The sequence below is a fragment of the Syngnathus typhle genome, linkage group LG3 (genome assembly GCF_033458585.1).
Source record: "Syngnathus typhle isolate RoL2023-S1 ecotype Sweden linkage group LG3, RoL_Styp_1.0, whole genome shotgun sequence".
NCBI lineage: Eukaryota > Metazoa > Chordata > Actinopteri > Syngnathiformes > Syngnathidae > Syngnathus > Syngnathus typhle.
This window is the reverse complement of record NC_083740.1, coordinates 6,746,839-6,769,956: the sequence shown is the minus strand read 5'-3', so window position 1 is coordinate 6,769,956 and position 23,118 is coordinate 6,746,839. Positions and strand designations below refer to the sequence as shown.

The following is a 23,118-nucleotide window of genomic DNA, read 5'->3' as shown; positions in this document are numbered from 1 at the left end:
CTCATAGCGTGTGTTACATGGCCTAAGTCAAAACACTTGGGAAAAAAAAAGTGGGATTTATTTTTCTCTTTTTCCTTCTCACAATATGAATAAAATGACAGCAACAAGTACAAAAGCACATTGCTGGGGTCCTGACACTGAGCAGCACGTCTTCCAGCAGCAGTAGCAGCAAGCCCACGTTTGCCGGGTGCAAAAGCAGCAGTCTCTCTGTCACCCCACTCAGTCTCGTGCGTCCTCCACCATTATGGCTATCATCCGTCATCATCCGAGTGGCGAGTATGTGAGGGGACGATTCGGGTGACAAGTCACCGCTCGTTTTTTTGTTTTGTTTTTTGACCGATTGGCCGATCAACTGTCTTTTCGAACTCCTTCAGTATGTAAAAGCAGCAGTGTTGTACTGGTATTGCCTCTAGTGTGATATTTGTTTAGGAAAGGAAGTTTCATGCGGGATCATGTCGAGGAAGGCATGTTTTTTTTTTTTTTTTAAATCACATCCTCGTTCATTGAAGCGATCATGGTCATACTTCCTTAACCGCCGCATTTTACAGTCTTTGGCCTGTTAGGTGTGAGAGCAAGGGGGAGAGACCATAGACATAAGTACATAGACAGCGCCTGTTGCAGGTTGACTCGTTTCTACGAAAAATCTTTGCTTTCGTCATATTGGATGAGGCAGACAGACTACTATCAAATATTTTTAGAATTAATTATCCCATCAATTAATCTGCTATTTTATTTAGCATGAAAGACTATAACTGCATCTCTACGACTCTTTCCACACCCAAATGGGCGGTGACGTATAATTCAGTGCTCGAGATGATGTCTATGTGAAACTGATGTCTATCGGTGATGCGCCATCAAACGCTGACGAGGTGGGTGGAAACAAGCTTGGCCGAGTGTGCGAGGTCATGCTGCAGCACGTGCAATAACGACAGCTAATCGACGCCGTGGCGTCTTTCTTGCCCCGTCCTGAGGGGGATGCGAGGCGCTTCTATGTACACTTTTCACAATTTGCCGTCTCACATTGAAAATACGTTCACACTGATGAGCATGATTGAGTCTTGGGGTTTGCTTTTGGCGGGAAGGGGGGGGGGGGGGGGTGAAACATGACCAAACTCCGGAGGGTCTTGGCTGTGTTACCATGGTTACAGGAATCCATGGTACTTTCTGCAGCGATGCGGGTAGTTAGTTACCATGGTGACCGGGTGCAGGGTAAGGCCGGGGAAGTCGGTAGCGCTCGGTGCTTTCCCGGTCACTGCGGTAACTCTGTGACGGGTCGCTTCTGTTTGAGGGTGTCGATGAGGGAGAGGACGCCCCGCTTGACGCTGGTCGAGACCCGGCGGGACACAGAGTCGCCCGGCGGTGACGAGCCGCAGGCCTTCTGGGAAAGCGGCCGTGCCACCAAGCACTTCTGATACCGCAGCTGAGAGGAAGGGGAGGGGTCAATCAAACGGAGTGTATATGACAGCAAAGCGCAGCCCAGCGAGTGTGTATTTGTGTGTTAAAGGGGAAGCTGATCAATATGACTGACTGATGACTCGTGTCATTGTGAATTAGGTGACTAGTGTGTGTGCCTGTTCTGAGTGTGTAATATCTCTGTGTACATGGAAGTAATATATTTTAGGGTCAGATGTTTGTAACCTCGAGCACATAAAAAAAACTGTAAATATATACACACAGTTAAATGTCAGGAGGTGGGGGGAAGGGGGATGTTCATTTAATAATTTTTCCTAGGTTCTTTTCCTTCCTTTCTTCTTTGGTTTTGCTTTTTATTTTTGCATCCTTATTACCTTCGCTGAAACATCCCTTGCGTCCATTATTTGCTAGACCTTTTCTCCTTTCTTTTTGACCTCTTTTCTGCCTTAATTCCTCTTCTGACCCACATTTTCTGGCATGACTACCTTCCTGACCTACTTTTTCCTTCTTCTTTTTTTTATTCATGCAACGTCTTTAAATTAGTAAACCAATTGTACTTTCATCCCACCCTGCCACCCTAGCCAAACTACTAATCATCATCATTATCTACATAATGTCAAATGTCCTGGGAGTGCAATAGATAATTTAGTTCCTCCCTGAATGTTATATTTTCTTCTCAGAAATTAAATTTTTTACTTTGTAACAAATATGCTTGAAACTTGGATGGAGGGAGATTCCAAATGTCTTTTATGTCTCTTAATCACAAATCAACAAAGTCTGTAACTTATTTCAAGGGCGGCTGCATTTTTTCATGCTTTGCATCCAAAGTAATTCATCACTCCTGACTTGAGTGCACACATAATACCCCGAATGCAGCCCTTCCATTTTCTTTTTATAAATCGAATGTAGTAAAAGCCCTACAAGGCAGATAACTTTTTATCTTCCCATTTTCAGCATAAGCCACTTTCACGCAGCAAATTGGTGCATGAGAGGCATAAAGCCCGTCCTTTCAGACCCAACTCACAAAATTGGGGCATGGCTATGTCTGAAGTATGCAACTGCAACCGCTCCTTTTAACAAAAGTGGCCACGAAACTGTTAATTTTACCTGATATAAAATTGAAAAAGAGAACATTTGCAACTTGACTTTAACAGCCTCATTGTGCATTGGTACATTGTACACAGTGTAAAATGCCAACCTGGCACCCGGGGAAAAAGTACATCATTTTTTCATTGATGTGTTTGTTTGGAAAATTCCCGAACAGCTATTTTATTACTTGTTGGGGTAGTATGCTGAGGGAAGAACCCATTAACCCGTTTTGTCATGAGAGCCACAATTTCCCCAATACCCGGAGAATCTTCAACAACTTACCATACAAGCAGCCTGAACAGCCTCAGACACACTTCCGGCGTTGGGTTCGCACCAGAAGACATGACAGTCGAAGCGATGGCCTCCGGCGTCCATGACGAAGGCGAATGTACGCACGTCGTGTCCCACGCCCATGAATGACAGGAAACGTACACGGCACTCCACCAGCACTTCCTCTTCATCCTGGTTGTGAGATGTTGTCAATAGTCACGTTTTAATGATGATAAAAAAAATAAAGTGACCTCTTAATAAATCGGACCACTGGAGCAGATGAGCTTTGGGTGTTACGGCTTAAATCCATAATCTTTTTTTTTTTTTTTTTTTTTTAGGAAAAAAGCTGTTTTAATGTGCGGTGCTGTTCAATTTTGATTAGACGAGCAACTGACCTCATCTTTGCTGATGGTGACTGTGGCATCGGCCACGTTGAGGGCCACTGGAGTCCAGTCCTCTTTGTTGGAAGAACCAACTAGACTACTTATTGCGCCATTTAGAATGTCCATGCCTGTGATGAGAAGCATAAGTCATATTTTTAGTACAAATGCAAACTAACTCTTAATATTTGTCCTGTTCTCCAAATGTTCCCATTATTCATTTTTTTAATACAGTTATTTATTATGGGTTGGATAACCACCTACCTATGGGTCTGGCAACAGGCATCATTCCGAGGTAGAGCACCTGAAAATTCTGAACCAACTCAGTCTTTGGTGTGGGGAATTCTGCCCAAAAGAAAAAACAATTAATTAGTATTTGAATAATTTGCTTGGTTTGAATTGCATTTTAAATGGTGAGGTGCCAACCTTGTAAAGGGAGATCTAGTCCTGCCTGAATCCGGTCATGGAGAGAGCCTCCTGCCATCGCTTTGGCATTCTTTCGCTCCGTCATAATCTGAATGTGGTTGAGGGATGTGGTGAAATGGTGAGGAGGGTGAATGCATTACTTTCTTAATCTCTTTATTATATATACAAAGAAAACATAAATGTTTAGCTGGCATTCTACAGAATTATTAAAGAGAATAAAAAAGATGTGCCTTGTCTTACCCGGGAGCAGATCTCATGGAGGCTGGTGGCAATAGCTTTGGCGGGCGTGTCACAGCGGAACACGTGACATTTTAGGATCCTTGTATTTTTATCTCGTGCCACGTATGCAAAATCCCTGCGAAGAAAACAGTACAGTAATTTTGTGAGCCCCAGTCAAACAAGAAACATATCACACGTACAGGAGGCCAAAATGAATGATGTAATGAATTTCTTCCACTTGAGTTCGAAGTGCTTCCATTCATTTAGGAGGACCTTCTAAGATTTTGAATTAATCAAGATTATTGAGGCCAAAGGATCTAAGAGAGGGCTTGGGTAACAATCCAATTTCTAAGTTAGTAGTTTGCAATTGTGTACACAAAGTGCCACCACACCAAGTATTACCATCAAAACATTAAAATACAACCGCATAGTAGGCCCAAGTGTTGATAGAAAAAAAAAAAAAAGGTTGTAATGCTTTTGCTATTTTATTGACTGTTATTGGTCACACCACCCAGGTAAAGATCGATAACGCAGCATGACGTGAGCGAGATGAATAAAGTAAGACGGCAGAACTGAAAAGAGGGAATAGATGATCATAAGGCAACAGGAAGGAGCGAGCAAGGAATTGGACCACTACTGAGAAAAAAACAGCATGAAATTCACAAACATTTACTCAAGAAGGCTACACTGCAATAACCTCCTTGGAGGTTTTCTTTTTTTTTCCCCCAGTTCGTTTGACGACAGCGGAAACGCAAATCTGCCCGTTAACAAGCAGAAAGAGTCTGGCTCCTCAGGGATGATCTTTTCATTCCTCTCTGTCTGTGTGCATACTGCAAAAACATGCTTGTAGGCAGAAAAGGACACAAGGGGGTCATCCTCATTTCCTTGATGTCTCCAATGTGTTTGTTTCATACACAGTCATTTTGAAGAGGCGCAGAGGAAATGAAACAATAAGAAATGACAACGATGATATTGAGATGCAAAAGAAGAGAAGAGGAATGCGATTACCTCTCTCTGTATCCACGGAAGCCGGGAGGGAAAGCGAAAAGGTTAGTAGAGGATAAAGAGTTTTTAGATTACTAATCATCATGAGAGCTGACAGACAAAAAGCGTCCAGATTTTAACATTTGAATCTTAAAATAGTTTGAATCAGCACATGGAACTTTATAGCAGCTTCTGACCTTGATCACATTTAGTTAAAATCTTTTAAACTTCTTTTTAAACTTTTATAGGGGATACTTTTATTTCATAAGATAATGTCTTAATAATAAGTCGCCAGTTATTCTCGCATAAAGACAAAAATGAAAAAGAATGAATAACATCTGATACAATAATACTTGTTGAAACTTCTTGGCTATAGGGCGAATGCATTGTATGGCTTCTGTTATGACAACATGGGTCAAGCTGGGGCGAGGACTGCTCAGAGGTTTTTGTTTTTAAAAGTAGTCAAACAAGCAAAGTATTTACTTGGTTGTTTAATTTAACACATTTTTTATGTTTCCTTTATTGCATTTTTACATGTACTATCCATATGCCCTAGAAACTCATTGTAAAAAATAATTCCCAAAAAGCTGTGAACAAGCAAACCCAGTGAACAAATAAATCCGAGCCTGTGAAAAGACGTCATTAGAGGAAAAATCAATCGGAGAAATTTACAAGCAAAACATGAAGATCCTTTGGAATAAAGTTGTTCAGTGAGAAGGAAGAATGGTGCCAAAGGGAGCTTTTGATGCAAGCCCATTTATATAAATGTAGAAGAGTTGAGTCAGGAGAGGAGAACATAGACAAAGACAAGGTTCGCTTGAATCACTCAGGTGTCTAATACCCAATACAGTCCCATCATCTCATGCCAATGCTCCTAAAAATGTCAAGGGTCATTTCTATTGCGAGAATGAGTTTAGCGGTCCGTGGGAGGAGTGGCAGCTGATACAGAGAACGCACACTTTGTTTTGAATGAAAATAAAATATTTACAACCGTAATGGCTTGCATTTTGTATCTCTCATAGCAACAGATCTCATTGAGTACAATTCCCTTTACGAACAAAAAGACCTACATGCACAGTAACTCTCCATCTGGTCTGCTCATTTTGGCCCCTACTACTATTTTATAAAATAAAAAAACAAGAATGTAGATAAGAATACTCACAGTGGTTTTGTTCCCCTGTTTTAGGAAGAAATCTTTGCGATGCTCTGCTTATGAGTGTCTGCATGCTGCAGACCCAGTGAGTAGTAAAGCAGACCCCCCCCCCCCTCTTTCAGCCTCATCCCCCTCTCCCTTTCTTCAGTCAACCCCCTCCCCTATCTTTCCCTTCCGAGCCGCCTCTTCCTCCTCCCTCTGATGCAGTTGACTAAGATGTTATCACTTCTCCAAATAAGATTTCTACAAATAAAGTTTAAGAACGTACGGAGTACAAGGTCGATTTTTCTCACGCCTTTGAATTGTGTGTGTGTTAGAATGTGTGTGTATGTGTGTTCTCTGCAGTCGTGTGAGTGTGGTGGCAAATGTTGCCATGACAGCATGAAAACCCCAGTGCCTTTTGTACTGTAACGGCAATGCACAAATTAATCAGTTATAAATTGGGGAAAATGGCCGGTTGCCAAAATTTGTGAATTAAATCTTTTGAGCTATTGCGTAATCTGAGCATCTGAACTGGATTTTTTTTCCCCGTGTGAGGGAGTAGTTCTCTAAAAATGGTCAGGAAACGTGAGAGACAATATTATGTTCTTATTGTAGTTCAAAACAAACACATTAAAAGTTAGTTTGTTAGCCCTTTTTTTTTTTTAATTGCAAAATACAATTTGTACTGAAATGTAGGCCTGATGAGTTTATGTCAATTTAATAGTTTTTTATTTGAGTTTTTGTTTGCTTTTGTTTTAATTGCGAACTGTTTTAAGAGTTTTTATGTGTTTAAACATCACTTTGCATTTCTTTGGTTCTGGGAATTTGGTACATTATTCAAATTCATACATTGCTTTCCTTTAGTAGGATAACAATATTTATGGTACGCACAAACATTAGTTTTTTCATGGAAACCATTATTATTAACAGTATTTTCAAAACCACAAATCAATGCAAAAAGATAAAGGAAATGTGCAATTTTGATATCGTTTAACAAATCGGCCACAATTCTGAGGTCAGGACCTTTGGCCTGCGAAATACCCTCAAATCTTTGCTTTACACAAAGCTGCCCTCTGTTATTGTCCTTTGTTTTCTACATCCCTTTTTTATTACTGAATTAATTGGCAGATAGTCAAATACAGTTAGTGTCATCCTGTGGGATACAGCACCCTCTAGTGGTTGTCTTCTGTCAGCAATGAACAAAGAGGTGAAAGTGAAGGAAGGGCAGCTGGTCTGCGGTGTCTTTCTGTGATAAATAATTAAAACGGTAATTCCGCCTTTCCTTTCACACAACGCTTCGTCATAACGAAATGAATTTTCATCACGTCCCTATGTCAATTATTTCCCGACCTTGCTTTATTACTTAAACTACTAAAACCTTGAGAAAATATGCAACAAAGGAACACCACTAGGAAAACACGGTATTAGGAAATATTAGAGCATGGGTTTGCTCTTGTGTTGCCACGGTAACCTACCTGCCATTATCGCGGCCCACACCCCAGACGCGGATACTGGCGATTGGCTGAGAGTGAAGGACACTGCGGTCCATCGGGTCCACCAGGTTCAACATATTATTCTCCAGCAAGAGGTACATGTCCTTCCCCTATGCACATGAACACACATATTTATAAGCAGTGGCAGCTACAGGACCTGGGTGGAGGAAGACCTTCTTAATATTACGTCACTTCATTTGTCTGGCTCTCAATGTGCATATAAAAGTGCCACAAAACATTTGACAAGCTCCCTCACCTCGCCCCAGATGCCGACTGTGTCTCGGATGTCGTTTTTAGAGTAGGACAGCTGTCGTATGCAGTTGTTTACAGCCACGCTGCTCTTGCCGGGGGCCAAGTCCTCCTCGGCCATTTCCACCCATCCCAGAGAGCGGACTGCAAAACACTGAGACGCACACAAATAAGGAGAAATAAGATGATTTTAATGTATATACATCATGTTAAAACAAAAGGTCACATTTCTGTAAATGGAGTCACGTGTCACGGGTAAATTCATTAATCAGTGAGGGTCTTTTATTCATCGTCAAGAAAAACATTAATTTATTGGAAATATTGCATTTTTAATGATAAAATGTTTTATTCATGTGCACTAATGAGACTTAAGAGACATTTTTCACTTGGACTTAATTACCACGCCATCAATTCCACTAGTTAGTTTCAAGACACGTTAAGATCATAAAACTCCAAAAGTAGTACATGTATAGTAATTATCATCTAGCGAGAAAAACGACCATGTCGACATACCTGACAGAGTGAATTTATTTCAAAAGTTTATTTTAAAATAGAACATTGTGGCATGCGCTAACTTTTCATATTTGCATTCCCTTTGATAGTTGTAACAAACGCTGACGCAAATGATGTCAATTCACAATGTAATCAGACAAGAGACAAATGTTAATCTTGGTTGAAACAGATAGGAGACAGCAAACAGAGCGAGCCGCGTCCCCATCAAATATTTATTGCCCTTTCAGACAGGACTCTGTCACCTTGTCCAAGCCAATCCAACAAATAGTCACGCTCCCAAACAATAGAGATGACCGCCTTGCAATTTTTCTCCAAATTATTTGGAGCCATTAACATTTAGAATGTGCCCGACAGCTATCAACATACAAGAGCAAGCATCTCTTGAGACAGAAGAGGTACAAGATAAAAACGCAAACACAACAGATGTACCATATGAAGATTGTCCAAAGTGTGCACTGGCTGACCCAGATTGTAAAGTAGAGCAATGTGTTTTATTTATGGAACACATAGTCCACTTTACATTTTCTATTCGGGGATGTTTGGGTGAGTGGGCTTGTTGAGTGTCTGGCTCACTCTTAACTCCAACATTCATTGCAGGTACACAGGCTATAAAGACTGGCTCATATTTGCAAAACAAAAAAGGCTCCCAAGTCAGTACGATGAGTCTTGGGATGTGACTATATCAATAATACCTGTACATGCTAATGAGCTCCAGGATGAGTGCCGTGCAAAAATAAAATCACCTTTAAATTTATGACGTCTGAATGTCACTGCATAATGACTCTGCATTTGAAGCAGGGGACACAGTGGAGCACCATAGCCAGCAGGAGGCGCTCGTTGTCTTTCCAATAAGGATATTATCCACAGACCAGTATTAAAGGAGAGCAAATAACCCCGATTTATAATCCTGATCGTGCCCTCCTTCAAATCGCACTGTGTTGACTTGTTCTCTGCCCAAGGACGCACACGTTCATCATTCAAGCCCTCATTTGTTGACCAGACCAGACAGACCACTGTGAGGCTTGTGTTTTTCCTAGGAAGGCGAATCGGTTTGGTTTGAAACGATGACAGGACATCAAAACGAGTTCAACTCAAACTGACATTTGTAGATTTTCCCCTGTCATGCCACCACAAATGTGTAGCTCATTATCTAGAAAAAGAATTAAATAATGGATTTAATCGCAGAAGAGATTTAGAAAAATAGTCCGTCTTGCATGTATACTTGTAGTGTTGACCTTTGGCCAAATATGCTGTCATGGCTTCAGCGTCAGTAGTGCTGAACATTATTAGCAATGTGTCTGTTTGTTCAACTAATCACATTTCAAACCGGGCTCAGAATACGTCATAATAACGTCAGTATTTTTCCGTTCTCAGAGATCAAATAAATGCAGACAGGAAAGCAAGTGGCCACACTGCACTTCCTGACCACTAGGTTGTGCTATCAAACTTGTGTCGAATGCCTCCAACACAGACAAGTCAAACTATTTCTGAGTCTTTACCTTTGATTGTGGGTCACTGTTGCCACTGCTGGAGTCGTCTTCTTCCACTGCTGGACGGTTTCTGCAATAAACGTCAAAAACATATATGGAATATAGTGACGATGTAGTGTTGCTGTGGCGACCATTAGCTCCACTGAACACTAATTTACCAGAGAAGTCATTACACTAACAGACATCCATTTCCTGATTGGGAGAGTAAATTTCCTGCTTCATCGGAAGTTATTTAACAGTGATTAAACAGCAGATAGGAGAAACTAACCAGATGTAGTTGGAGCATCAGGTAATTGAGTCACAAGAAAATAATTGAAAACTATGTGAGGGAGGTTCCACAAAGTAATGTCAATTTACCTTAACTTTAATGATGCATAGCGAAGCGTTGCACCCTCAAACTCCTTTAAACTGGGGTCAGGGTTCACCGTGGCCGCTTGCAAGTCCTGGTGTGTATAAACAATATCGTCAGAATGTAGGAAAACAAGCAAAACATGCAAAAGACCTTAAAGCCCCCTTCACACATGGAACCACTAATATTGCGCGCTGAGGTCATTATCCTTAACCCTCAGGTGCATGGATTGTAAAAGCCCGAGTCAACGATTTTTATGTTGTGTTTTTCCTGTTCTTCGCTTCAGTGCCAATGCCTCACCACTGACTCAAACTTTCCCCGCCATCCAAGCAGAAGATTTGCTTTCACATCATACGCCAGACTCTTTTCTCCACCTGTCCGGTCCATTTTTTTGCCATCTCACCACACCTACCATTGCTCTGGACAGTTGATTCAAGTATTAAAGTCCTCCGTCCTCACTTTCTCTTCTCCCTGTCACCTCAACTCTTCCTACTTTATCGCTACCTCTCATCCATACGCCATATGTTCTGTTTTAATTCAGCTAATCTTTATTCCTCTCCTTCCAGAGGAAGGAGCTCAGCGCCAATAAACCGATGTACTGCATATGCTTAGTTCCATTTATCCCTCGAGTGTATAAAAGTTAGCAAAGCACTAAAGCGCTGGGGAAAAAACTAACTTTTTGCTTTTTGTACTTTCCGTCATCATAAAGGCACACCACTTTGTACCGCGCTGGCTGTTCCCAAACCTCATTAGAAAAGTTCTAGTAGTATAAATGTCAAACTTGGACACATAGCCATAATCTATTCTCTGCCTTCACCCCCACTTTCTTTTTTGGTATGAACTGTAGGTGGCACTTATGCAGCAAAAGAAAAGCCTGTATGTTCTTGGACATTTTTACTCGGCAAATTTTTCTCACATTTTTACTCGTCGTATTGGTGTCAATGAAAAAGCGCCATAAATTCCACCAGATTGAGCAAAACATTAGTTGGGTTGGATAGTTGATGGTTGCCTTTGTTGGGCTCCCAGTCTCATTTTTACTAAAATCTTTTATATAGACTTGTTAAACGCAACAGGTCTAAATCAACTTCAAGCTCAAACTGACACTTCAGAGTGCTAAAGTCAATGCGTCAAATTGTCTGTCTGCTCCACCCCTAATTTACAGTGTGCTGATCTTAATGCAATTTAATGTATGTGGAATACTTGGCCAAAAAATCTTGTGCATGTGGGAGAAGGGCTAAAAGGACAAATGGTTAAACACGACATACCGGCATGCATCCAAAGTGCTCTGGTTGGATGGAGCGATGGCAATGGTGCGCTTATACGTACAAGGACATGCTCAAGTAAAGGCAGTTTGCATAATATGTAAAAACAGTCTGTGTCAACACATTCATGTCTATGCAGCAGGAAGGTTAAGTGAACAGACAAGAAAGACACACGTTGGTTCGGTGTGTTGCTGAAGCAGCCACGAGACGGTTCTGCTCATCAAGCGTATGACACAATGCTGTGCTCGGCCGGTTGATGTTAGCGCTTTAGCCCGCACATGCTGTCCAGGCAGTTAATGGCGAGCATCATTTATCCACACATTCAGTTTGGGGTGGCAATAAGGCTCATTGAATGCATGATACTTGCCTTCCACACCTCACTATCAATCTTTCCGCCAAAATCACCCCACGTGTGTTTCTACAAATGGTGTTTGGAACACAAGTACACATATAGTTGGGGGTCAAGGTTGAAAGGGGGAGTCAGGAGAGAGAGAGAGAGAGAGACAGAACAAAGCTGTTAACTAACTTGCTCACTGCACACTTGGTGTTTGTTACAATGAGGAGAAACTTAGGTTCCTTGCTCCCATTGAACATTCACCTTTCCATTTGGAATTAGTAATATATAAAAAAAAAACATGACAATCGGCAGGAGTTTCTTTGAAAGATGGGAAATTTAGCAGTTTCCCCCACCTTGTCTTTGTCTTCTTGATGCTCGGGGGTACACTCCTGATCTGACATCCCCTGTAGCGATGTAGAGCGAGGCTGGACAGAAAAACGGCATAAAATTCAATACGCTATCTGGACCAAATTCCAAAAGAAGAATGCCATTAAAATAGTACTGAACATGTTGTGACACACATACGCGACTCATTTAGATTTTTCTCATGTCCTCGTTACTGATCAACAACTCGGGTGGCTCAAGACGATTGAAAAAAAAGGCAGTAAATGAATAATCCACAAGTTCTCATTTTCTATCCTGCGCTAGTCAAGCATATCAAATACAGAGCAGAGATGTGGAATCATACTAATTCAAACATCCGCGTCAATGGCTCGGGCGTGAAAACCTTCAAATTGCTTTTTGAAATTTACATTAGTATGCTAACAATGTGAAAAGCAGCAGCTTAATGTGGCGCGCACATGATGGTGCATTGAAATGCAAGGCAGTAAACATTGACACCTTCCCCAGATGGATGTTCTTGTGGCCCATCTCTCTGCCAACATCAGTCAATCCCATCTTAGTCAATGTTTTATCTACCAGCAGCAGCTCTCTATCAATCTTCTTTCCTCTTTGTGACTATCCATCATTGCGCATGACTGACTGATTGATTGTCTCACTCGTCTTGTATTCTACTACGCCACGGGATTATTGACCGTCTTCTCCCTGCCTTGCTCTCGAAGGTCGCTTGTCTTGTTAGGCTGTTTCTTGTTGTCAGGTATACAGGAAACTATAGATCACGTCATTAGGACTAATTCTCACCGCATGTTCAGACTGTGTCTATCAAGGACAGGAAAAGAGGTGCATGCAGGTTCCTTACATAATAGCAGCTGTTGACAAATCCACATGTGGGCAGGATGTGTTCGTGGAGAGGCTCCACTGAGCTGTCGGAGGTGGTGCTCCCAGAACGGGTGGAGCCCCTGAAGAAGACCTCAGCCTGGCATGCCTACACATACAAAATAGAAAACCGTAGGCAAGAAAAAGTGGTGAGAGTAGTAAGATGTCAAAATTTTTTTTCCAGGGAAGTCTAAAAAACACTCACTCACCAAATTATTAATTACAAAAAAAAAAAAAAAAAGGTGTAAAAGCTGTAAAAAGCAAACCACAAATATGTGGGAGCCTACTGTCAGCAACCAAAATAAAAGCCCCAGCTGTCGACAAGACGCAATGCAGTAAACTACAAGAAACAATCTAAATTAATAGAGTTCTTGCATTGAAGCTTCGATTGTGCAGGTGTACCTAATGATACGGCTGATGAAGATAAAATATCACGCATACATGCATGCATAATCTCTCATATGTTGGGGAACAATGATGACTATTGGGAACTACTTTCAATTCACTGCATGCAATGTCGACTTTCCTATCCTACTTAATTTGTTTCCTCAAACCAGCTATTATGATTATTTCAAGCACAAAGGAGAATTAAATAAAAGCATTGTCTAAAACAACTTAGCATATGTTTGCATTCCCCAGTTTCTCACCTCTTGGTCAGGAGTTGGGGAGGGGCTGAGTGAACCTAGCGACTGTTTACGTGGCGTGGAGCTTGTGTGGACAACTGCCGCCTGGAGCTCTGTCTGTCCAGAGGGTGCGGGGTGGCTGACGGGTTTCTCCCACTGGGTAGCGCCCGTGGGAATGTGCCAGTAGTAGTTACCCGCCATGTCTGTGATCTTTTTCCATCCGGGCGGCAGGTCCGGGTCTGTTTGGAATGACTGTTCATTCCAGATATCTGTTAAGAAAAGGAAAGATGTTATTTGACAGAATGGATGGGTAATTAGCGGTTTGTATTGCTGGCAAAAGCCATACAAGGAATTATTTCATGGCAAAACAAATTAACATGTTTTTAAGACGTCATTTGTATGGGTGGCTAATAAAAGCAGAAAGCAAACGTAAGCTTGTTTTGCAGAAGATTGCTGCCTGACAACTTTTTCATTATGCGCTCTTAGTTGTGCAACTTTTTTTTTTTCTCCCATTGGTGAAACCTGCCAAAACATGCAAAAAGGAAATGACATCATGTTTGCAAACCGCAGCTTGAATGCACCACATGGGATGGCAGAGCACATCTGTTATTTTTATTTTTTGTTTTGCGTCGCTTTTGGTTTGCCCAAAAAGTTTCCTTGATTCATTGCAGATGTTAGAACAAGCTCAGAATTTACACTGAGATTTAAACATCTCAGTAGCATAAAGAGCGCATCTAGACAACACCAAGCAGATGGCAGATGTAATTTATTTGCCAGTGACACATTTGGAGGAAATACAGCAGGTAGTAAGATGACACAAACGCACACACTGACGTGGTGTAGCGATGAAACACAAACTTTAAATCACAATTATAGCATCTCTTCCAAAAAGTCCCCTCGTCAGAAAGTAGCAAACATTTACACACTCAGCTCTTTATAGGATTTGGGTGCGAGTGAGCTTCGTGAAGATGATAAAAACTCCACAAGGTGTTAAACCATCCAAGACTTTATTAGTTACACCAATTAAATAAGATCCAACACAACTTCTATCAAATATTTTGGATTATGGTTGTATTTGGCGATTTTTTTCCTGATACTTTCTCTCATTTTACTAAATAGCTTGACCAAAACATTCTAAACGCCTCTCAGGATGACGCAAGGGAGGTCAAGTAGTTCAAGAGAGTGATAGAGAAAGAGAGCGAGACTTTAATATGCTGAGCATGCTGATGAAACGCAGCATGACGACAGCAGGTGATATGTCACAGTGATGGCCTTAATGGTCTTGGACTCGAATGAAATGCAGGCACTTGCTTGCACACAAACTGGTGTTTTCAGTTAAGTTTGTGTCGTTTAGCCAAAGAAGTCACTCGGAGGTTTGAACAAACATCATCTCCTGGCAAGCCTGTCAGCCGTTACAACAGCCGCTGGATCATTTTGCAATTGGCAACTAATAGCAGTGTTAAATATCTCCATATTTTTTGGGCTACGCTGATTCCAGTCAGTGGCTATAAACTTTAGATGTTATGGTCTTATTTATGTGCGGACATACACACGTGCAAGTACACCCTTTCATGCGCTTTGAAAATCGCAGAGACCCCCACAAAGCTACAATCGAACCTTGGTAAGGAGTACTCACTGGTTCCTAATAAACTGAAGGACAACGATGGCTGACGACAGAGTAGACCTCGAAATGTCTGTCGTGTTAAATTATTCACTCCTCACTGTCTCGCCATAAGTTCTACATCAAGGTCCTCTCAAAGTCTGGCGTAATGCTCTTGCAAGCACGGGCCTAATGGAAACTAAGGGTGCTCAGAGAGACGTTTGATTATCGGACATCAATTGCAGCCAGAAAAATATGGTTCTTGACTTTTCGTCCTCTAACAAAAGAGGCTTGTGGTGATTGTGGTCCATGAAAAGTGGCCTGAGGAAAGTAGTAGCTTCTGGCGGCAGTCTATCTAAAGCCAAAAATAGGTCAGAGCATCAAACTACAAGTATCTGCAGAGAGCGTTTTGGTGTGAGATGAGACGACAAGTGGATGTGGATTAGGCACATAAACACTCAGGAGAGAGAGAGAGAGAGAGAGAGGGACGAAGAGAGAATGTCAGAGACAGAACGCTCCAGCAGCATTGGCTTGAAGGCTGCGTCGTGATTCAAAGTTTGCACAGTCACCCTCGGGCAGCATCCCTCCATGTAGGTCGGATTCAGAAGTCTTAGCGTGACGCCAGTGAGGACTAACTGTCAGCGTGCACCTGAGTTGCTCATGCAATTGTGTGATCATTTCTATTTAGCCACATGAGCTAGTTAGCATGCAGCCAGCTCTGTGGCGAGTTGAGCGCACGGGGGAGGGGAGTGATCGTGGCGCAAAACTGAAAAATTATACAGTGTATATACAGACACACACACACACGTTATGTTTGATTAATGCAAACACACAAACTTAGATCAAGAGCATGCACACTAATGATGATAGACATTTAAAAAATTGTCGAGGTAATAAAACTTGGAATAACATTCACTCACTCACTCATACACACATGCCCGTTTTAAACTACCACAGTCACAGAGAGAGCGAGAGAAACACCTACCCTCGTAATTAACAATGACAATGGCGAGCATGTAGTCTTTCCCCAGCATCATACTGTAGTTTGCCAGCTGCCTTGTACGGCATGAAAACCCAGAGCTGTTGCCAAACACACACAACCCCAGACAGAGAAGAGCGAAGACGGCGAGGGGGGGCGCAATGCAAGAGAGGGGGGGTGATGAGAACTGGAGAGGCGAGGGAGGGAGGAAACGACAAAAGGGGGAGAGATGCCAACAAGAGAGACGGCAAAAGATGGAGCTATGTTTCGGTTTTTGTCCTGCGTGCACATGCTAACGGGCTGAACTACACTCAGACGTCCGTTTTACTCATCCTCATGAAATGTTGATTGCAAAAGTCTTCACCTCACACAGTTGCCCTCAGGTCATCTTTCATGCTCAGGTTGATGGTCATTAAAATCTGTCGGTTTAAGCAATCGTGGTTTACAGAAATAGACGGAATATTGTACTTGAATTTTTGGGGGAGTGCTGCAGATTGTTTTCAGACCTCTTGTTAAAGCACGCACCATTGTGCGCGTGCATGTTTGTGCTTGCGTGCTTGTGTGTTTTGGCTCCCTCGCGCGAAAGCGCTGTCATACAGGCCCTGGAAACCGCAACATCCCGAGAGGAATCTGACACACACCTGGGAAAACAACACTGCTCTGTCAGCTTTGGAGACAGGCACATGGGAAGTATTGACAACTGTGAAATTAGTGTCCATAAATTTGAGAAAGATATTTATTAAAAAAAAAAACCAGAATCCAGAGGATGATGAATTTGCAAAACTGTCTCCCCATTGCTTTCCATTCCATCAATACTATTCATATTGATCTCTTGAGTCATTGGAGAAAAACGCAATGTAGAAAGTAATTCAGTTTGTTGCAGCAACAAGACTGAGTTGATGTTAAATATACTTGCAACATATTAAATTTGCAGATGTTTCCGAGTCACGAGGGGCAGGATTTACAGTTCTGTCCAATATGATTCAGTTTAACTTTGAGAATTGCATAAGAAACAAACAGAGGGGAAAATATATTCCTTTTTAATCACTCAGTTCAATTTTCCGGATCTTTTAGTTGTCAAGTTAATTTAGCTTTTGGTGGTCATTTTTAAAGACTTTGGAAATTGAATTTGCTTTTAAACAAATTACAGTTTACACAATTGAAGATAAATGCAGGAAACGGTTGTACCAGTCATGCACTTGGCCGTCTAAGCTACTAGATCTAACTTATCCCTCGCCGCAAAGAGCCTTTGCATAAATTGTGGGCACGACTTACTGTAACTTGGATTTTGTTCACGTGTTAACTGTTGGCACTAATCAAATTTCTATGAACAGACTTAAACCATGTAGGAACAAAAGTTATCACAGCTTAAAAGACAAAACATTACAGCTTCCTACTAATGTATAATCTGAAGAACTATTTTATATACTATATTTTAAAACATATATTTTTTGCAGTGTTATTAACAACTCTGTTATTTTGACCGCAGGGTTTTTATGTTAATATACAAATTAATCACTTATTAGGAAAAGTCACTATTTTTTTTTTAAACTGATACACAATATAGCAAATATGATTCTGTTATTTTGCTATTACTCAGCACCACAAAATCTTTCTGATTCACTTGGATGAAAAAGACTCACCAATGCACCAGAGGGTAAGATAAGAGGTATTCTGGGAGAAATTAAATAGCTCGTTGGCCTCATAACTCAGAAAGGCTGAAAGCTTGGTGCACTGCCGCACTCATGTCACAAGCCACTCCGAAGTAGATGAAGGAGATCGACAACAATAAAAGGCTTTTAAAAGCCCAACTGACATGAACGGCAAGATTTTCACACAACGCTGACGAACAAAAGTGAACGGACCGTTGCAAGAGAGAAGCAATAAAGCATTAAGCGGCTAACACAAATGAGTCAAAATTTTCAATGACAGTCGTCCTCATTGATTTCATAGATTAAAAGGGCACTAGGGATGGCCTTCATAATCAGTTAGCCGTTAAATTGATCATTATGAATGAATAATGCGGACTTGAATGGGGACAACTGGAAAGCAAAATGGAGTGCACTATTATTTAGCTGAGAGCAGACTAAGCAGAACAGTGAAGAAGTGCGATTGACTGGTGACCAGTTCAGGGAGTACGCCCCCTCACGTACGAGCTGTGCTTGAATGTGTGCAAAAGCCATTTTGAAAATGAGGGAATGTCCTGTAAGCGATTAAAAACTTATGAGGCTTTTGTTGAAAATTAAAAATGCTCCCAGTTGATTAAAAACAATGAAAAAAATGATCTAATTATTTCTCTAGCAAGGTGAAGTTACCAATTAAAAGTCAGGTAAAGATGATTATCAGTAGCTATTAATCTGACCCAAATTATATCAAGCCTCCTTAATCAGCAACTAAAAGTTGTTAAGAGTTCAATGTCAAAAGTGCTTGGTTCTCTTAAAGGAACAGAAAAGAAATAAATCACACCCTCCTGGAGTTGACAAGGAACATTTGGCCAATAATCTGACCATTGACTTGAGTTACTGCTGTCATCTTCAATCAGGAAGACTTTGCTGCCAATACCAAGAACTATAAATGATTGAAAGTTTAAAGAAATTAAAGTGAGCTGACAAAAGAAGTCTAATGATATTGCAGGTTTGAAATTAATTCTTGCAGGGAGATAAAACTTTTGCACATAAAGCTAAATTGCTACACTGGAACTTGGGCCTCAGCAAGTTTTTTTTTTTTTTTTAAAGTAGATGTATAATTAGATGTTACGGATTAAGATATGTCATTTACTGAAGTCCAAGCCTTCTTGCCTTAAGTCAACTGGGATAGCTCACCTGTGACCCAAAGGACAAAACAGGTAAAGCAATTACATTAATTAAGATATGAGGATTATAAAATTTGAAATATGGAATATAAAACAAAAAGTATGTGGCAATTGAGAAAAAAATAAACAAGAGATTAAGCTCTCGACTGGTCTGTATGAAGACACACAAACACAGGGAGACAGATTGAAACAGTCTAAATGTTTAACCACCCATGAGGCTATGGATGAACTTGCTGTCCCAGAAGGATTGTGGGGGATTTACTGCAGACTGGAGTGTTTGTTATTCTCTTCCAGCAATGTCCCAAGTTGGGAATATGTGCACAAATAAAGTCACCATAAACGGATGACGGGCACAAGGGATAGTTAAACCAAAACAAACCTACAAAAATAGAAATCTACATCATGTACCTGTCTCCTCGGGGGAGTTGCTCTCCTGGGACAGAGTGGTCCAACTCAACTCTTCATCGCTGGGGTTCATGTTCTGGATACGGTTCAGAGCGCAGTCCGTCTTTGCACCGGTCTTTCTGTCTTTCTTAGTCTCTGGAGAGGACGAGGAAGAGGAGGAGCAGGAGGCCACCGAGAGTAAGGGTGTGTCCTCTGGGCTGGCTCGTCTGGGTGGGAAAGGTGGTGGGGGCACAGGGGAGTCCTTAGATAGGAGGTCTGAGATGATCTCCAAATTGGATGATGTATTCACTGGAGACTCGCTTTTGATCAACAATAATGGTTTCTTCTCATCGTCTTCATGCTCCTCCGCCGCGTCATGGTCCTCAGCCTTCATCAGGGACTTCAACTCCTTCTCAGACAGGACGCTGATGTCATCGCTTTGCTCCGCCTCAATGTTCAAGTCATAAACAATATCTCCAGAGTTGCCATTGAGTTGGAGATCAGCGTCCTTGTTGACGTTGCAGCCGCTCTCTGATTCTGAACTTCGGTCCGACTCGGGGTCAGCGTTACCGTTTGGGTGAAGCTCGACAACATCCCCCATGTGACCTTCAGACACCTCTGGAGTGTTAACGCTCAGCTCTTCATTTATGATTTCCGGATTACCATCAAGGTCGGTAACATTGAGGTCTGTAGTATTTTTATTGTGATCCTGACCAGCTTTACGAAGCTGGTTGACACCGTTCTTGGCCAGTTTGGGATTGTTGGGGGTCAACAGTTGTGAAGGTGATGATGAAGAGGGTGATGATGAAGGTGGCACCGCCTCCCCAAGGCCCATGGCAGTCTGGATGTTTGTGAGCGCGTATTTTTTGCGACACTTGGGTGGAGTAGAAGAGCCCTGGTTAATGACGTCACTGCTGAGGAGCTGATTGTGAGAGGAGCGTAAACTGAGGGAAGTTGGAGGCTTGGCGGAGGGGCCATTGCGATTGGTCACGTCTACTGACATCATCATGGCAGTCAGTTAGAGCCGCTGAAAGAGAAAGGACCCCAAACGTGAATGCAGTAGAAGAAACCTCCGCCAAGACTGAAAATAGAGGTGGAGCAATTAATTGAGTACTAATCGATTTAATATAACCGTATTGAAATGATACTTTGCACTACATTTTTTTAGGTTTGTTGTCTTTAACCTGAATGGAGATTTCCCCCCATTTAACTATAAACATACATGAAGTACAGGACAAAAAAAAATAACAAACGAGTCCGTCCCAAAGACTTAATTATGATTTTTATGTGCACCTGTAATTTTCATTCTGGGTATTTTATTTTTCCCCACGAGTTTTCATGTGTATATTTTCCTGACAAAGGACAAAGGTCATTAAGCAGCGGTGGGAAAACTTCTTCAACTTTTGCCTTCCCCAGATGCTCAATGTTAACGTCAGCTTCAAAACGTCTCATCTCAGATAGAGGAAAGTGTGTATATTTGTGTAATCTGGTTTCCCTGCGAGATATGCAACACAAATACACATCAGACAAAGTGTGAGTTGTGTTAACTTATCCCCAGGGATTATGAGGAGTATAAAAAACGGAGGAAAAACATTCATTACTCGTGTGCGTGTGTGTGTGTGTGTGTGTGTAAAACCCTCCCGTTTTCATCCAAACTACTTCTCAAAGTATAAACGTCATCTTGTGACTAGAAGATTACCTATTCATTAATGCAATCCATGTTGATGTATTGGATCAAAAACTCTAGGCAGGAAGTTGTGCCTTAACTAATAAATAAACTCAATGGAAACGTAACCTCCTTGGCAGAGGTAATAAATTCACCGGATACTGCAGGGGAATAGTGTAGAAATCCCTTGCACTCTGTGTTGCCGATCAAATTTAAGGGGTCGCCAAGTTCGTAAACCTGCTGGGACGAGTAATGTGCACCAGTCTGGTGTTTTAAAACCCATAAATAGTCGAAACTCTGCAACAAAATAAGCAGTGTTGGGGGTAATGCACAACAAAGGTGACACCGTTACATAAATAAAGCATGTTTTTGGTAGAAAGAATGCAGACAGTGCACCACATTACAGATGAGGTGTGTTAAAAAAGTTCCAAGACCAATTACTTTCAAATCTAATGCATTAGACTATTAAAGGAAAGTAATAAATATAAACTGTTTACTATCAACACACGTGTCAAAGAAACCCAATCGCGGTTTGGCTATAGCCACAGGGGCTACTTGTCAACCAACAATTAAATGAGCTAGCTCGTTCACATGACGGCCGGGTTGATTAGAAGCACCTAAAGGTAAAAGCTAAAGCCAAACTGTGGCTAAAGCGTTGTATTTCGTTGTGTACCTGCTGTACAATGACAATAAAAGAATTCTATTCTATTCTATTCTATAGCCAAACTGTGGCTAAAGCCAAACTGTGGCAGGGTTTCTACTTCATGGACCTGGATTTGACACCTCTGACTTTCAATATTTATATTTGTATATGCACTTTCAATAGTTATACTTTTCCTGACAACACATACAATGGTGTCTTCTCGTGTTTTATTCATGTTTGCATCTGTGCTGTCAAAACGTCAAAATCTTTTGCAGTTCTTCTGAATCTAAATCAAGTTAAAAAAACAGAATGTCTAATGTGCATGGAAAGAAAATGAGTATGTAACATTCAATAAGTGTCAGGAGTAATTAGAGCAACTGCAAAATCAACATTTCTTATTAGGTGTCGGCCAGCACTGCAGTCAAACGTTTTATTTGCCCAAGATTAAATGGCGCCAAACCCAAATCCTCAGCTGTCCAATGTGAGAAATTAAAGTCGTTGTTTTTTCTTCTCAAATCATTGACTCTTTTTGCATCATTAACTGTTGATGTACTTTCCCCTACTGCCTAGAGGTGAAACGTTATCTGTATACTTAACCGCTCAGCAGTGTGTGTGCGAGCCTGGAGGTTTTCATTTGATGTAAATCCCTAACACAAACACAGCATGTGTGAAAGCATGTGTACATCTGTGTGTGTGTGTGTGTGTGTGTGTGTGCACGCATGTGTGTCTGTCTTGTGTACCTGACAGGAGGTCAGTCATAGAGCATGCGCTGGTCACGGTTCAGGGTTCAGCACACACAGTTGCACATCTGAACACTGCCGAGGGGGGGAAAAAAAGCAAAAATGATCAGCAGAAGAATGTGAGGAATCTTTTTAAGTCTCAGGGATCCCTCCGAGACCAAATTCATCTGTGCGAAACCACGACGACAGCTGGTTTCTATGGAGGAGGCACAGCAGCTTTTTAATACCGCTTTTAAAAAATGTAGAGGGTGAAGTAGCAATCAATCCAAGGTGACTTCTTTGCATCGTTGTTCTGCATATTGCGCACAACAATTTCTGATGCATGACAGAATGCAAAGTTTCTCCCTGCCATGCACAATAAAGCCAATCCGTGCATTGTATTACATGATGAAGGTGGAGGCCGATACGCAGATGATTCACTATGTTACAAAATAAAGCGTTTTTTTTTGTTTTTTTTAAATAAACAGAAATAATCTTTTTCTCTAAGGACATTCCACCCACTGTGTGGTGTAATGGTTATTGAAGCCACTGTGGTAAATACAAATCAATATCTGTAAATGTGCATTTGTAGGCATGTTGAGTGAGATTAGTTAATTTGTTATCATTAGTTTCTATTGAAAATACATTAGTTAAGAATGGAGGTATGACTTGAGGACCACAAAATTGGTTTTAATAAATCTAAATCACAACACATGCAGACACACCTGGACCACACACACACTTACATACCAAGTCATGGTTGGATTGCAAAAGCTTCCTGAAGCCCCGCCAAAGCCCCTAGATGCTAACGACACCACCCACCACCCTTTCCCTACAATTTGTACATGTATTGCATGTGTATTTCTTA

At 41.4% G+C, this 23,118-nt stretch overlaps 1 protein-coding gene across 4 annotated transcripts in view; it reads right to left on the bottom strand.

The window, feature by feature from the left end:
• Positions 1 to 420: 420 nt before the first annotated feature.
• apbb2b (amyloid beta (A4) precursor protein-binding, family B, member 2b) overlaps positions 421 to 23,118 on the bottom strand; it is a 34,001-nt gene continuing 11,303 nt past the window's right edge. Inside the window, exons 3-18 of one of the 4 annotated variants that reach the window (XM_061274422.1) lie at positions 22,272 to 22,346; positions 19,247 to 20,249; positions 13,472 to 13,716; positions 12,808 to 12,933; positions 11,963 to 12,034; positions 11,640 to 11,690; positions 10,019 to 10,104; positions 9,671 to 9,731; positions 7,666 to 7,812; positions 7,392 to 7,519; positions 3,819 to 3,933; positions 3,579 to 3,666; positions 3,417 to 3,497; positions 3,168 to 3,283; positions 2,785 to 2,964; positions 421 to 1,420 (exon numbers count right to left, since the gene is read on the bottom strand). In XM_061274422.1, coding sequence (XP_061130406.1) covers positions 1,250 to 1,420; positions 2,785 to 2,964; positions 3,168 to 3,283; positions 3,417 to 3,497; positions 3,579 to 3,666; positions 3,819 to 3,933; positions 7,392 to 7,519; positions 7,666 to 7,812; positions 9,671 to 9,731; positions 10,019 to 10,104; positions 11,640 to 11,690; positions 11,963 to 12,034; positions 12,808 to 12,933; positions 13,472 to 13,716; positions 19,247 to 20,231 — 2,652 coding nt within the window. In that variant the 5' untranslated portion in view covers positions 20,232 to 20,249; positions 22,272 to 22,346 and the 3' untranslated portion in view covers positions 421 to 1,249. Of the gene's footprint in view, positions 1,421 to 2,784; positions 2,965 to 3,167; positions 3,284 to 3,416; positions 3,498 to 3,578; positions 3,667 to 3,818; positions 3,934 to 7,391; positions 7,520 to 7,665; positions 7,813 to 9,670; positions 9,732 to 10,018; positions 10,105 to 11,275; positions 11,617 to 11,639; positions 11,691 to 11,962; positions 12,035 to 12,807; positions 12,934 to 13,471; positions 13,717 to 16,032; positions 16,177 to 19,246; positions 20,250 to 22,271; positions 22,347 to 23,118 lie in introns of those variants that run through there. The other 3 variants (XM_061274423.1, XM_061274425.1, XM_061274426.1) reach the window with 3 other exon arrangements.